Source organism: Sinocyclocheilus anshuiensis, unplaced genomic scaffold (genome assembly GCF_001515605.1).
Source record: "Sinocyclocheilus anshuiensis isolate Anshui unplaced genomic scaffold, SAMN03320099.WGS_v1.1 scaffold653, whole genome shotgun sequence".
In the NCBI taxonomy this organism is placed as follows: Eukaryota; Metazoa; Chordata; class Actinopteri; order Cypriniformes; family Cyprinidae; genus Sinocyclocheilus; species Sinocyclocheilus anshuiensis.
Genome location: NW_015540902.1, coordinates 499,041 through 513,591, shown reverse-complemented (window position 1 = coordinate 513,591; position 14,551 = coordinate 499,041). Strand labels below are relative to the sequence as shown.

General features: G+C 37.1%; 1 protein-coding gene across 1 annotated transcript; it reads right to left on the bottom strand.

The window, feature by feature from the left end:
- Positions 1-1,260: 1,260 nt before the first annotated feature.
- Positions 1,261-13,817, bottom strand: sez6l2 (seizure related 6 homolog (mouse)-like 2). Its single transcript, XM_016486977.1, has 19 exons — positions 13,431-13,817; positions 11,691-11,769; positions 11,418-11,546; positions 11,087-11,308; positions 9,888-10,024; positions 9,479-9,671; positions 8,803-8,988; positions 8,501-8,684; positions 8,047-8,210; positions 7,684-7,878; positions 6,750-6,888; positions 6,459-6,655; positions 5,835-6,029; positions 5,487-5,681; positions 4,412-4,603; positions 4,286-4,324; positions 4,069-4,186; positions 3,396-3,507; positions 1,261-2,505 (listed from the first exon to the last, which is right to left on the bottom strand). The coding sequence occupies exons 2-19, from the start codon at positions 11,746-11,748 to the stop codon at positions 2,476-2,478; spliced, it is 2,685 nt and encodes an 894-aa protein (XP_016342463.1). The 5' UTR covers positions 11,749-11,769; positions 13,431-13,817; the 3' UTR covers positions 1,261-2,475.
- Positions 13,818-14,551: the final 734 nt, after the last annotated feature.

The following is a 14,551-nucleotide window of genomic DNA, read 5'->3' as shown; positions in this document are numbered from 1 at the left end:
AAAAGGGTGCTTCTACTAAATACTGAGCAAAGGGTCTGAATACTTAGGACCATGTGATATTTCAGTTTTTAATAAATAATAAATCTGCAAAAATGTCAACAATTCTGTGTTTTTCTGTCAATATGGGGTGCTGTGTAATGAGGAAATATTTTGCAAAAATAAATGTTTTTAATTCAAACTGAATTTTAATCAACATATGTATATTCATACAGTTTCATAAATATGTAATATAAAATATATATTTAAAACTATAAATATGCTATAAACTCATTGGTCTCCACCACAGCACTCAAATTTAAACTAAAATTTAACTGTTAAGTCAAAAAAGTCAAAATGACAGTGATTTCCTAGCAATAACATCATTCATGTTATAATGTGTCTGCGTGTGTGTACCGTTTGTGTGTGTGTGTGTGGGTATGTGAGTTGTTTATGCATTGGGGATATTCTATAGTCTCAGCCCTTTCGGTTGGATATGCGTCTTTTGTGGATCGTGTCAGATTTTTTATATGTGATTTATTTAATTTTACTGAATTTATTTAATTTGTGCACATTTAATCGATGTAATTTATATTAAAAAAAGGTGTATTTATATCAAGAGAATCACTAGTAAAGGACTACTTCCGGTACGGATCGGGTAGTGTCAACACATGAAAACATTACATTATTATTAGTATTATAACAACAGTATTATTATAACTACCCAAAATTGCCGTAAATTGTTTCGTCATACAGACAGGAAGTAGACGCATTTCCGCGCATGCGCAGTACAAATCGTGTTTCCGGTACGGATCGAGTAGTGACAGTGGGTGGACAATGGCTGCTTCCCCTCGCGAGGAGTCGTTCGTTGACTGATTGGTCCACATCAACGTCAATCAAGAGCGTTAGTCCAGGTCCCGCCCCCAATAACAGAACAGAAGTGAAGCGTGTCTGAATTCAGCCAATCGTAAAGGGCAGTTTTATTAGGTCAATGTTTTCTTCTGTAATTTCGTTTCAATTTTAAAACATTCTCTTCTGTCTTGGGAACGTGAAATACGTAAATTAGTGTACCGTGTGATTGTGTATACACAAATAAGCATGTAAATGTTTGTATGTGTATATCTATCTATATGATTGTGTGTATTTATGCATATATATATATATATATATAAATATATATACGTTGTACATTATATACATACACACACATAAATTCAATATGTTGGCTAATGCAAGAAATACCAGTTTGTATTATCCATAAAGATTTCATTTATGAAAGACACATTCACCATCCAACAGAGAATTTTATTTAATCTTAAATCTCAGCAAATAAGTGTCTTCATGACAAGTATATTATGTTGATAAATAAATAACAATCAAGTAATACTATAATGCAACAAAGCCCTCCACAACATGGGCTCTGGTAATGGCACAGTGGAAAAGACAAAACTCACTGCATATTAACAAGAAACTATGAGATTAACAAAAAAAAATGCAATTTATAAAAAGCATTTCAATTCGACTACTGCATCACAGCAAGCAGTTTTTTTCTGTATATATTTTCCTCAACATAGTGCATATGCAACAACATCAACTCTGATAACAATGACAGTAAGTATAATTGATCATGAATCCTAAGCTGAAGCGGTAAAATATACAATCGTTGCGTGCCGTAAGCAAGAGGACATTCTGCTCCTCTGAAACATGGTCATTCAACATCAAGCAGAAATAGATTCTTAAGAAACAGCAAAGAACAATATGAAATGCTGGCATTGTCCTCATTTTACATAATAATGTGAGAAATACTATGGCAACCAGTGAAACGTGAAGTGACGTCACATTATGGGATGTATTTTGGCACTGAATCTGTTTGTATACTCAACATTCAATCAAAATATGTACATTCAATATGTTCTTGTCATCATGTATATGTATGTGTAAATGTGTGGCCATGTGTCTATACAAATATGGGAACATGAGAGTATAGTTTTCATGTTTCAGATTATATATATATATATATACACGTTTGTGTACTTATCATTGTCTCACTTGTGTCAAAGTCTCTCTCTTTCTCTCTCCCCATTCAATTTCTTTCTTCCTTTCACTCCATCACTTTACAGTCCTTAAGGCACCAAACCCTCTGTTATAAAACATGCCTGACTGTGGAAATCATACTAACAATACGTACTTACAACTTTTTTGTTGTTACTTTCAGTATTTCATTACTCTAATGTACATATACAGCCAACAACATACACACACATATGTAAACACACGCTAACATACTACACAGGCAACTGCATAAACTCTTGATACGTACTTACATCAGTGAATCGACCGAGAGGGAGGAGAGAGAGACTGTGTAGAGTGGGATTTATGTGTTGTAATTAATTGAATAAAACGAATGAATGTCTTGCAAAGAGAGACAAATAACAGTATCCTTCCTTTTCTTCTCCTTTTCAGTCACCCAAAATGTGGATTCATTTGCAGACTCCTGTCTCAGATGGACACCTCATACTCTCGTGTGTCCTACAGTGAGAGAGATAAACAAAACGCATGTTACTAGCAAATACGAAAAATCATCATCTAAAGCAGGGGTGCCCAAACTCGGTCCTGGAGGGCCGGTGTCGGGCGTGTTTGTTTTGGTGATTTCAAATGTCAACATTGGCTACCAGAAATCGCTTACCCCACCTTTAATATAATATAAAACATAAATTGACACTAAATACAACAAAAAAGATAGAAACCACCCTTTTTTATAAAATGTGTATGATGACAGCAGCATCTGCACTACCGTTTAAAAGTCTGGTGTCAGTATGATTTTATTGCTTTAAAAAAGAAAACAGAAACTAACACTTTTATTTAGCAAAGATGCTTTAAATTGATTAAAAGACATTTATGACTGAGCTTTCTATTAATCAAATAATCCTGAAAAAGCAGGATTTTCACAAAATAAAATTTAAAAAAATTGTTTTCAACATTGATAATGATAAGGAATGTTTTTTGAACAGCAAATCAGCATATTACAATCATTTCTGAAGGTTCATGTGACACTGAAGCCTGAAGTAATTATGCTATGTAAAATATATTCAAATGAAAAACAATTATTTTAAATGTAATAATATTTCACAATATTTCTGGTTTTTCTGTATTTTTGATCAAATAACTGCAGCCTTGGTGAGCATAAGAGACTTCTTTCAAAAACATTAAACCCAAACTTTTGAATGGTAGTGTAATTAGATATTTCTATACATAAAAATAATGCTGTGCTGGAAGATCTGCAAGATCGAAGATAGCAAACAGACTATGATTCCCTAAAGAGAAAATCAATGTGTGAACATGCCTTTGGTTTCTTGGTGTTCAGGTACACATCCTAACAATTTGTAAGTACAAATTCCACTAGGTTGTGAGCATCTTACCCCTGCCTCATAGAGAGGGTTGTTAAAGTCAGACTCCACCGTTATGGGACTGTAGGAGTGGGTGTGAGAGAGAGACTTCCAGAACAACGGTTTCCACTGCCACCTACACACACTGAGAGAGACAGGAAGAGACGACGAGAGAGGTGTTAGTGCAGAAGAGCTAAATAAGGAACAGCTGTGAAGAAGGTTTTGACAATCAGGGAAAATAACTGAATTTTAAAGTCAACAGGAAATAGTGCTAGCAAACCGTTCTGCTTTAGTAATGGTATATATTTCAGAGTCAAATGCAAGGCAGGATTAATTTTATCCATAGGGAACTGGATTAGGAAATTGTGGAAAGTGGCCACTCCATGCTATCTATCTATCTATCTATCTATCTATCTATCTATCCATCTATCTAATTTCCTGACCAAGAAGCAACAATTACCTTTTCTCTGAAATAAGGTGCAATAATCAATTATGCAAAATAAGAAAAAAAAATCCAAAGTTGATCATTGTAATTATTTACTAGCAATTTCTCAGTGAAAATTGTTTTTTTAAAAAACAATTTATTAAAACAATTTTTCCAAATATTTGTTCAGTGTAATAAGAAAGGTAATAGGGCCAATTTTGATTCCATGTTAACTTTAACACAAACCAAAATCATTCAGAAACACAAGCATGCCAAACTTACTTGGTATAGTACATGTAGATTCCACCAATCAGAAGGATGACCAGAATGATTGGCAGGATAATAGCCAATGCAATGTTCTCACTCAGCATTTGATGAGAGGCCTCTAATGACTGAGAAACTGCAAAGAGTGGAAGTTAATAACATGGACATCATTATGTGATATAGTGGGCCAAATGATCAAATATGAATAGTACTTAACAATGATAACCAACGTTACCCTCCAATTTATGATCATCCAGTAGCCCTTCATAGGCCACTGCAAATAAATAAAACATGATATTTTCAAACTATTCAGATAGAAATGCCAACTCTCTATGTATTAGACTAGTTCACTTCCACATACCTTTACAGAAGGGTGGTGGGCTATTCCACTGAGAGGGGTGTCCTGGGACACAGTTGATGATGACTTCCCCAATGAGCTCATAACCCTCATAGCAGAAGAAATGCAGTGTCTCACCTGCCTGGTAACTGTGCTTGTACAGAGTCTGGTAGCCATTGTCAGGCACGCCAGGGTTTGGGCATGGATCATATTTTACTGTTCAGCAGACAAATAGAGGGCAACATGGTTGATTGATGATTTATAGGTTAATACATTAGAGAGAAATCTTCACTGGTACTTGGGACAAAATATTTAGCTGTATCTGTAATGTTTTATCCTGCATATACTAGCATTCACAAGTTTGGGGTCAGTAAGGTTTTGTTCAAGCTTTTGAAGTCTCTCATGATTACCAAGCCTGCGTTTATTTGATCAACAATACAGTAAAACGGTCATCTTGTGAAATATTATTATAATTTAAAATAACTGTTTAAAGCATTTTTACAGTGCAATTTATTCCTGTGATGCAAAGCTGAATTTTCAGCATCATTACTCCAGTCTTCAGTGTCACATGATCCTTCTGAAATCATTATGATATGCTGATTTGCTGCTCAAGAAACATTTCTTAAAATGATCAATGTTGAAAACAGTTGTGCTGATTAATAATTTTGTGGATTTTTTTACAGCATGTATCTGAAATCTAAAATTTTTAGTTACATAGTAAATGTCTTTACTGTCACTTCTGATCAATTTAATGCATCCCTGCTTAATAAAAGTATTAATTTAAAAGATCTTACTGACCCCAAACTTTTGAAAGTAGTGTATGATTTAGTAATTTAACATTATTTAAGACCTCATTAAGATTGTCAATTGATTAAAATCTTTAATTATTTTGTTTATTTCAATTATTGTTGTTGTTGTTTTGTATTTTATTCAATGTATTTAATCATATGCATGAATGCATTCATTTTGACAGCCATACTTATTAATATTAATCAATTTCAAAAACCTCTGAATTAAATCTATACAGAATCAAGGGGGAAAAAATCAGACACAATCCCCCACATACCTCATCATGTGCACAAAAATAACATGTACTCACAGACACACTTTGGGCTGCGGTCGCTCCATTTGGGCATGCCGGTGTCTCTGCCATGGCAGGAGATCTGGTTCGGGCCTTCCAGCTGATAACCTTGGTTACATGTGAAGCGTACCACTGTTCCCACAGCGAAACCAGACTCCGGATGTACTGAGCGTGCTCCATTGACTACTTCTCCTGGATCAGGGCACTGCTGGACTAGAGGGACATCAAAGCCAGGAGAAAAGAGAGTGTGTACAGTATTAATCAAGTAATCAAACCAGTAAATGATGAGTCTACTAAATGATGAACAATCAAAGTGAACCATTAAATACATCAATGTGTTCCAAAGATAAACATAACACGGCTCACTTTTCACACAGGTGGGCGGGTTGTTGCTCCAGGAGAGATCCCACTGGCAGGTGATGATATCAGAGCCAACAATGTCATAACCAGGCTGACACTGATAGGTTAATACACTGCCTCTCACCAGAGACGGGTGGGAGGAGCTGCTCCATCCAAACTCAATTTGCGGAAGGACAGGACATGTGTCATTTGGTTCCACCTCTGCAAGAAATAAAAGGAAGTGGCATCACTGTAAGCTACAGCACAAAATATACTGATAAAAGATTTTTTGGGGAAAGTCGTGGCCTAATGGTTAGAGAGTCGGACTCATAACCCAAAGGTTGTGGGTTCGAGTCTCGTACCGGCAGGGATTGTAGGTGGGGGGAGTGAATGTACAGCGCTCTCTCCCACCTTCAATACCACAACTGAGGTGCCCTTGAGCAAGGCACCGAACCCCAACTGCTCCCCGGGCGCCGCAGCATAAATGGCTGCCCACTGCTCCGGGTGTGTGTTCACGGTGTGTGTGTGTGCACTTTGGATGGGATAAATGCAGAGCACTAATTCCAATTATGGGTCACCATACGTGGCCACATGTCACGTCACTTTTTTTTCACTTTATACAGGAAAAGGACAACCCCAAAAGACGTTTACCTCTGTAGTGAATGAGGAAGCCTTGGCTCAGTATAAATGTAGAGTCATCGGGATCGCTCTGAAACTGAATTGTGACCTCTGAACCTCCTGATACAGCCCTGAACCTTTCTCTTGAGCCCAGGTACTGGCCAATCACATGTGACGTCAGATCATGGCCATCAAATAGAGTGAGAATGTCATTATGACGGATGTTCAAACTGCAAGCAAAAGATAGGAAAATAGAAAATAAAATAGAATTAAACCTAAAACAGAATTAAGCACAAACTGTTTCAATCAAATAGATATACTTACATTTGTACATCCAGTTCAATGCGCTTGTCCTCGCTGACATGTATTTGCCACACACAGTCCTGCCCCTTAGAGTAGCTCTGTGGCCAGTCAGGTGACAACACAGTTCCCACTGGGTCTGTGAGCTCCCCGCCACACAAAGCTGAGAAGAGGAGAAAGAGAAGGAATCATATTAAAACAGCTTTCATATTATTAGGCCAGAGTGATTATATAAGTAAGTTCCTTGAATGCCTAGTAGGTACAATTTAAGACTGTTTTGAAATTTGCTTAAAGACGGAATGAAGGATCAATTTTGAACCACTTTAACGTTAAAAGGATTATTTTCTTTATAATTCGCACTGAATTAATTAAGTAAATTGACAGTAAATTGACTAATATAGATGACTGTGCAGTTTGTGAATGAATGACATAACACCACCTTTCAGAAGTTTGAGGTCGGTAAGATTTTTCAATGATGAATTTTTCAATCCACCAAGGTTGCATTTATTTGATTACAAATACAGTACATATTGTGAAATAGTGAAATAATATTACAATTTAAATAATTGCTTTCTAATTTAATATATTTTTAAAATGCAATTTATTTCTGTGATAGCAAAGTTGAAATTTCAGCATCATTACATCATTACACATGACAGTGTCACATGATCCTTCAGAAATCATTCCAATATGCTGATTTGATGCTCAACAAACATTTGTTGTGCTGCTTAATATTTTATGGAAACTGTGATACATTTTTTCAGCATTCTTTAATGAAGTACAGCATTCATTTGAAATAAAATATTTTTGTAACAATGTAAAAGTCTTTACTGTCATTTTTTATTAATTTAATGTGTGCTTGATGAATTGAAGTATTAATTTCTTTAATAAAAACATATAACATCTCCAAATTTATGAATGGTAGTGTACAGATATTGTAAATATGTGATATGTCTACCTCTGCAGACAGGTTCACTCTCATTCCAGTGAGGGTCATTGGGGTCAACACACTCCATAACTCCTGAGCCTTGCTCCATGACGAAACCAGGAGAGCATGAGAAGGTTACTATAGTACCCAATGGGAAGGTGATGTCACTGCTGCTGAAATTCCCATGAGGCAGGTAAGGTTCATAACAGTGTTCCCCATCAAAGGCTGAAAGAGAAAGAAGAGGAAGGATGTTAAGTTATTAAGTAATACTGCATTCATGTAACATATTAGTGTTTGTGTCAATTACATTTTTAAAAAATTACAAAGTTTATAGTCGTATATGGTTTATAGTAATGAAATTTATTTTGTTGAATGTGTACCATGTTGTCTTACCCTCATAGCGGAGTGCCAGCAGCAGTGGGATGGAAGAAGAATCTGCTGTGAGCTCCACATAGAGAGACATTCCCTCGCTCACGAAGCCTCGTTCTGGAACGTCATCCAGATCCGAGTCGAAGAGGAGCGGCGCTACAGAGCTATTCCCACTACGCACAATCAGCCTAGGAAAGGGATGAAGGGGAATGGAAAGGGAACCAAAAGAACATTAAGAAAAGTGTGACATTAAAAGAAAGGAATGATCCACGAAAGACTGAGATCACTGCAAGATGTACTGGAAGAAGTAGTAGATCTCATTTGGTGTTCATTCATCAACAGAAAACTTCAGTATAGCTTGTACATTTTCTAAATATATACAGTATTGCAACTACATGAGCGGAGACAATAATAAAAAATAAGATACAAAATAAGTAACTTAATAGCCTACACAAGATTAAGAAAGACGTGAACTTACTTGTCATTGTCTTCATCAAGAGCCACCCTCTCAAAATGGAGGTGGAGCCTGTGGCCTTCCTTGGCTTCCAGCAGCCAATGGCAGCTCAGGTTGCTACCGCTGCTATGGTTACTTGCAGAGGGGAGGGTTGGGGACAGAATGCGTCCAACAGTAGCATTTCTAATCCACCCTCCACAAGATACAGCTTTAATATACAAAAACACACGTGAATGCTTATACACATGGCAATAAACAGAAATGTCTTCAAGCAACTGTAGATATTGAAAAAATAATAAAATAACCGAACGAAAAACACAACCCACCCACACACTGGGGTTCTAGGGTGCTCCATTTGGGTCGGGTGGAATTCAAACAGGTTGCAACCTCATGACCTCTGACCTCAAATCCAGGATCACAATGGAAGTGAGCCTGACCTCCAGGATGAATATCAGTTACGGTCACTCCACCGCCCTCAGGGGAGAGGGGAAACGAGCAGGACAGGAGGTACGCTGGAATGGGTTTTCAAAAGAACAAGACAACTCTGTCATTCCTGTCATGTCAAAACAGAGAAATTACACTTTGCTTACAGTACAGTTCAAAAGTTTTGGGGTCAGTTAGTTATTAAGAAAATAATTTTATTTGGCAAGGATGCACTGATTGATCAAAAGTGACAGTAAAGACATTTATAATGATAAAAGATTGCTAATCCAAATACATACTGTTCTTACTCATACTGCGGCACAACTGTTTTCGACATTGATAATAATACGAAACGTGCATTGAGCACCAAATCAGCAAATTAGACTGATTTCTGAAGGATCATGTGACACTGAAACAGTTATTTTAAATTACAATAATATTTCACAACTTTATTGTATTAATGTGTTTTTTAGCAAATAAATGCAGGTTTGGTGAGCATAAGAGATTTTTTTTATTTAAAAAATCTTACAATCCCAAACTTTTGAACGGTAGTCTAAATCTTTGTTACAAGAAAAATACCTTGATAGTGAAAGCTGAAAACACCATGATTGGCTTGCTTCAGGCTCTTATAGTGGATCTGCACTTGGTTGGTTGAGCTACGAATCACCTGACCTTCACTCATTAGCGTCTCATTGGCTAAAAGCTCAGGCGCTGTCACACCCAGCTCCAGAATGGTAAGTGACTCCTCCTTGGACAAGTTTACTTTCTTCACCTTAAAAACAGACAGGTGTTACCATAACAACAGTTAATGATATCGTTGTCCGAGATTGTATCAAGGGCAAAGATTTCAGAACTCATTAGTGTGACATCACCCATGCAAATGCCAACAAGATGCATCAGCTATGTTAAAGGCCAGTAACCATGGTGAGGTAGAGAGAGGCTATCTGAGGTTATAACGGAAACCGTGGTAACTGTGAAGCTATCACACCTGTATTTCAACACCATATCCAAGATAAACGGTGATGCTGTAGGTGCACTCCAGCGGGGAAAAGGGAGATGAGGAGGAGAGTGGATCAGGGGACTCGACTATTCCCTCCATTCCTGACAGACTGGCATTGCACTGAACTGGAGAGACAGTTTCAAAGTTTTAAGGACAACTTCAAAAAATTAATTTAGAAATTATTTTACATTTTTTTAACAATCAATAGGACCAGTTTCTTAATAATTGTGCCACTTTTTCAAAACATTGAGAACAAAAGCAGTCTATGTGGGCCAAACTGTGGCTCATTTTCCATTTCCATTTTCTACTGAAAAATACAATTTACGACTACATCTTTAAAATTACATGAATTCTTTTATCACTCAGACATAACCAAAAATTATATGTATCTACTGGCCAATTTGTATGTTTACAATTTGCATGTTTTTCAAAACTTTTCAACATAATACATAACTAACAGAAATCTCATTTCTATTGTAATACCACTTTAAAATATATTCCAAATCTTAAAAATTAAATACTGTCAAAACAATTACATATAGCTGAACACCTACCAAGTGTTAGCCTTTCAATTTCATTACCAGCTATACAAAAGGGTGCAATACGAATATTTTTGTACTGTAAACATGGGCCATGTAATATATACTACAGTAAATTCTAAAAAGAGAGCTCCCATTCTTGTTTTGTAAAACAATTTTACAATGATCCACAATGCTACCTGTTATTAGCACCTGTTTTTATAGGTCATTGTTTTATTATTGACAAACTGTACTTGTTGGGTGACAACCTTTGATAATGTTATGGAAGAATAAGTTGAAACATGTATGAAGAGTTTTGGTGCATTTTGAATGTAAAATGTACTGCTGTGCCAAGCTGAAGTTGGTTAGGAGTGTGAAGAGTTTTGAAAAAGTGACTTTAGTATTAAGAAATTATTTAATTATATAAAATTATATAATTATGTACTGCTGTGCCAAGCTGAAGTTGGTTAGGAGTGTGAAGAGTTTTGAAAAAGTGACTTTAGTATTAAGAAATGTGTCCTGGCGATTATAAAAAACTGCAAAATATTATTTAGAAATCATTTTAATGGTCTGAGACCCATTGAGGGACATAATCTGTAGCGTTTAGAGCTTCATGTTGGAAATTACTTGATGTCTTCAACTGTTATGTGCTTTTGTTGGTTATGGTACCTGGTGTGTGCACTGTTGTTATTGTTGTTGTAGTGATTAGAGTGGTTGTGGTCTCTTCTTCAGCTGGTGGTGATGTCACAGCACTCCCAAAAACTGATTGGCCTGCTTGAGGTGCAGTCGATGAGGTCACTGCGGTGGTGAGGATTCCTGGTGACATCACTGTGGAGGCGGGATCTGATTCTCGGATGGACGGGATGGCCTGGGTTGGGTTAGTAGTTGTACCTGTGAGTTAAATTCCAGATTTAGATAATGGTAAATAGTGATGACATAGAACTGCTTTATTTTATTTACAATTATACAGTTTGCTGTGTTCTCTTTAGGAAGGACTGACCTTTGCTACCAGGGGTGTGGCCCAGGTACTCCTTACTGAGAAGTGCAGCATGGATGAGTTCTCCCAAGGGCTGGGGACTGGAGGTCACAGTGGGAGGAGCCTCAGGATCTGACATCCCTAAAGATGCACCTAAAAAGTCCACGGAACTGTCAAACTTAGTTTCTTTCAGCTAAATAGGTTAATTGTAAAGTAATCTACATGTATTATGTGTTTTCACCTCGCGTGAATAGTTAAACATACAAAAGCACACTCACACAAGTGTGTGCACATTACCTGAAGCCAGGTGTAGCAGTGTGACAGACAGTGTCACAGCAAAAACTGTGGACACCATTTTTTAAAATGAACGGACAGCCTGGGTGCAAGCAAACAAGAGAAAAAAGAAGTAGTAAGAGGGAAAGAAGGATAAAAATGTAAAGATTAAAGTTAAGGGAGATAGTAAGTCATATAGGTTGTGATCTTGAAGAACCAATGAAATCAAAACAAGAGTTTTGAGACTTTTATTTCACATGTTAGATTTGAAGTCAAATGTTCGCTCATAAGAGTTCAGCTCATGAAAAATGGGGGCAAAAACAAAAGTGTTGCGTTTATAATTTTGTTCAGTGTACATAATATACATTTAAAATTACAGTCTTTGACTTTCTGTGAAAATGCATCAAAAATATTGACTTATAATTTTACAAAAGATTTCTATCTCAAGTAAACTCTGTTTTTGAACTTTCTAATTCATCAAATAATACTGAAAAAATGTCACATCAGCATATTACAATGATTTCTGAAGGATCATGTGACACTGAAGACTGGACTAATGACTGCTGAAAATTGTATTATAAAATGTAATAAACTATACAACATTATGTTATTATAAATTGTAATAATGTGTCACATTATTACGGTTTTTACAGTAATAATAGAACTTTGGTGAGCATAAGAGACTTTCAAAAACATTTAAAAAAATCTTTCCGACCTCAAACTTTTCAAGGTCAGTGTAAGTCATCACATACTAGCGAATTCTGTCCAAACAAAAGCTCTCTAGAATGAGAATGTCCCTCTCTCATACCTAGTAAGTAAAAAACACATGGTTTATGCAGCTTATTAGCTATTGTTTTAAAGCATGGAGTACTTTGATGTGACCCGCCTAAACTTTCTATTTCAACAAATAGGAAAACACAGGGACTCTAGAAAAAAAAATAATGATGGGGTCTTTAAAGCTAAAGTTAGCTAAATGAGTTAGTTTGGTGAAATTTAGGTTTTTACCACTGCAATTATGAACAATTAATGATTATATCCGGCTAAAAACACTGCAGTTTCTTGATTCAGAAGTTCAAAAGAAAAATAAACTGCAGAAATGCGTCATCTCGTAAAATATTCCATAAATGTTACTGGGTCTGTTGTCGTCTATCAAATGTTATGGCCCCGCCGTGGCCCTCGAGGCCTGACAGTGCACGAGACATATGGCCCCTGACGTGCCCACGTTCAGTGATCAATGATGTCACCGCAACACGAGAGACAGGTAGAAGAGAGCAGGTCTGGGCCGCTAGTGGCCCAGTCACCACCACAAGCCTCATTTAGTGTTTACCGCACACGCCGATGCTGATTAAAAAACGGGGGGCTTCATGATACAAATGAACAAGATGAAGATGAAAACATACTGAGGCTCGTCATTACTTTATAATAGCAACACTAATTATAACCACGACAGAATATGCGGGCAGATGATGTTGCTGACACTGCGGGCAGAGCGTTCAGATCATTTATTCAGACGCTCTTCTCCTCATCTGCTTCAGAAAACATCTCTTATCCTTGCCTATGACGCAAGACGCCCATTCCCCCCCAAAACGCATTAGCACGCCGTCTAGACTGAATAAACCTGTATTTCTTTCTAAAGAAAAGCAATATTGGATTCATATGATTCACAATGATTTCATGAATGCATCGTTATGCAGGTGGATGTCGCGCGAGGTACCAAGCTCGCGAAAACACCAGTCTGTCAGAGGAAACAGAACACATACGCACCCGCAATACGCCGTTTCTCTTTTTTCTATTCGTCACAATGTATCCTCTAGGTTTCTTCCCGCGTCCTGGTGATTCTTTGAATATTTCGTGCGTGTTTTTCTGTGGCACCGCTCTCGCTGCTGCGTTTCTAGCGCTTCCCTCCGTCTCTCGCTCCTCCACCCCCCTCCAAAATACCACGACTGGTGCTGCGCGTCAAACGGATTTTAAAGAATCATTTGAACGCTCCCGGCCCAGTTATTGTCAAATACGGGTGTTCCATTCGAACCAACGGAGAAGATAATATAACGATTTCGATCCAAGGGAAAAACATCAGTTTGCGTCCGTTCTTGGTTTTATATATCATTCGTTTATTTTTGTCCGTTTAGGCCTATGGCAGGCTAGCAGGGGCCCGTGCCGCGGGGGGGGCCGCAGCGCACGCGGGGCCCTGCCCACATTGCAAGCAACTATATTAATATAAATTAATAATAAACGTATTAATAATAAAACACAATTAGTACCGATATGCTTCATAGTACTAAATAAATAAATGAATTCGCATAAATTGTTCATGTGCTGGTATGGTAGAATGGTATAACTTTTGTCAAGCATTTCCAAGGTTCTGGGTTCTAATCCACCCTCGTGTAGTTTTTTTTTCTCTCATTAAAACCAAAGGTGTTCATCAGTGATTGTATATCAAGAGAAAGGACATGTTTGTGTGCATTTTGTTTTGTGCTTTTACCAGAACAAAGCGTACGATCGTCTGTGTGAAGACTGCGCACGAGTGCCAAGAGAGAACCGATAACAGCAGCAACGAGCGCTCGAAACTACGCAAATTATTCATTTATAATTCTAGTATTTATAATTATAGGCTTAGGGTATTTATAGGGTTATTGTTAAATTCATCCTCTAAACTGCACTTCCAGTAAAAATTCCTGTCATATAGCATAATCAAAGCTTTATTGGCATGTCGGGCATTTACAGTATAGGCTATTATTTACAAAACTCTTCAAGGCTGCGTTTCCCAAAAGCATCGTAAGCCAAATGATGACAATGGTTCTTCAATCGATTTAGGCTTAAGATGCTTTTGGGAAACGCAGCCCTGAACGGTAAGTAAAGAGATCGAAATGAAGGTAAAAAAAAAA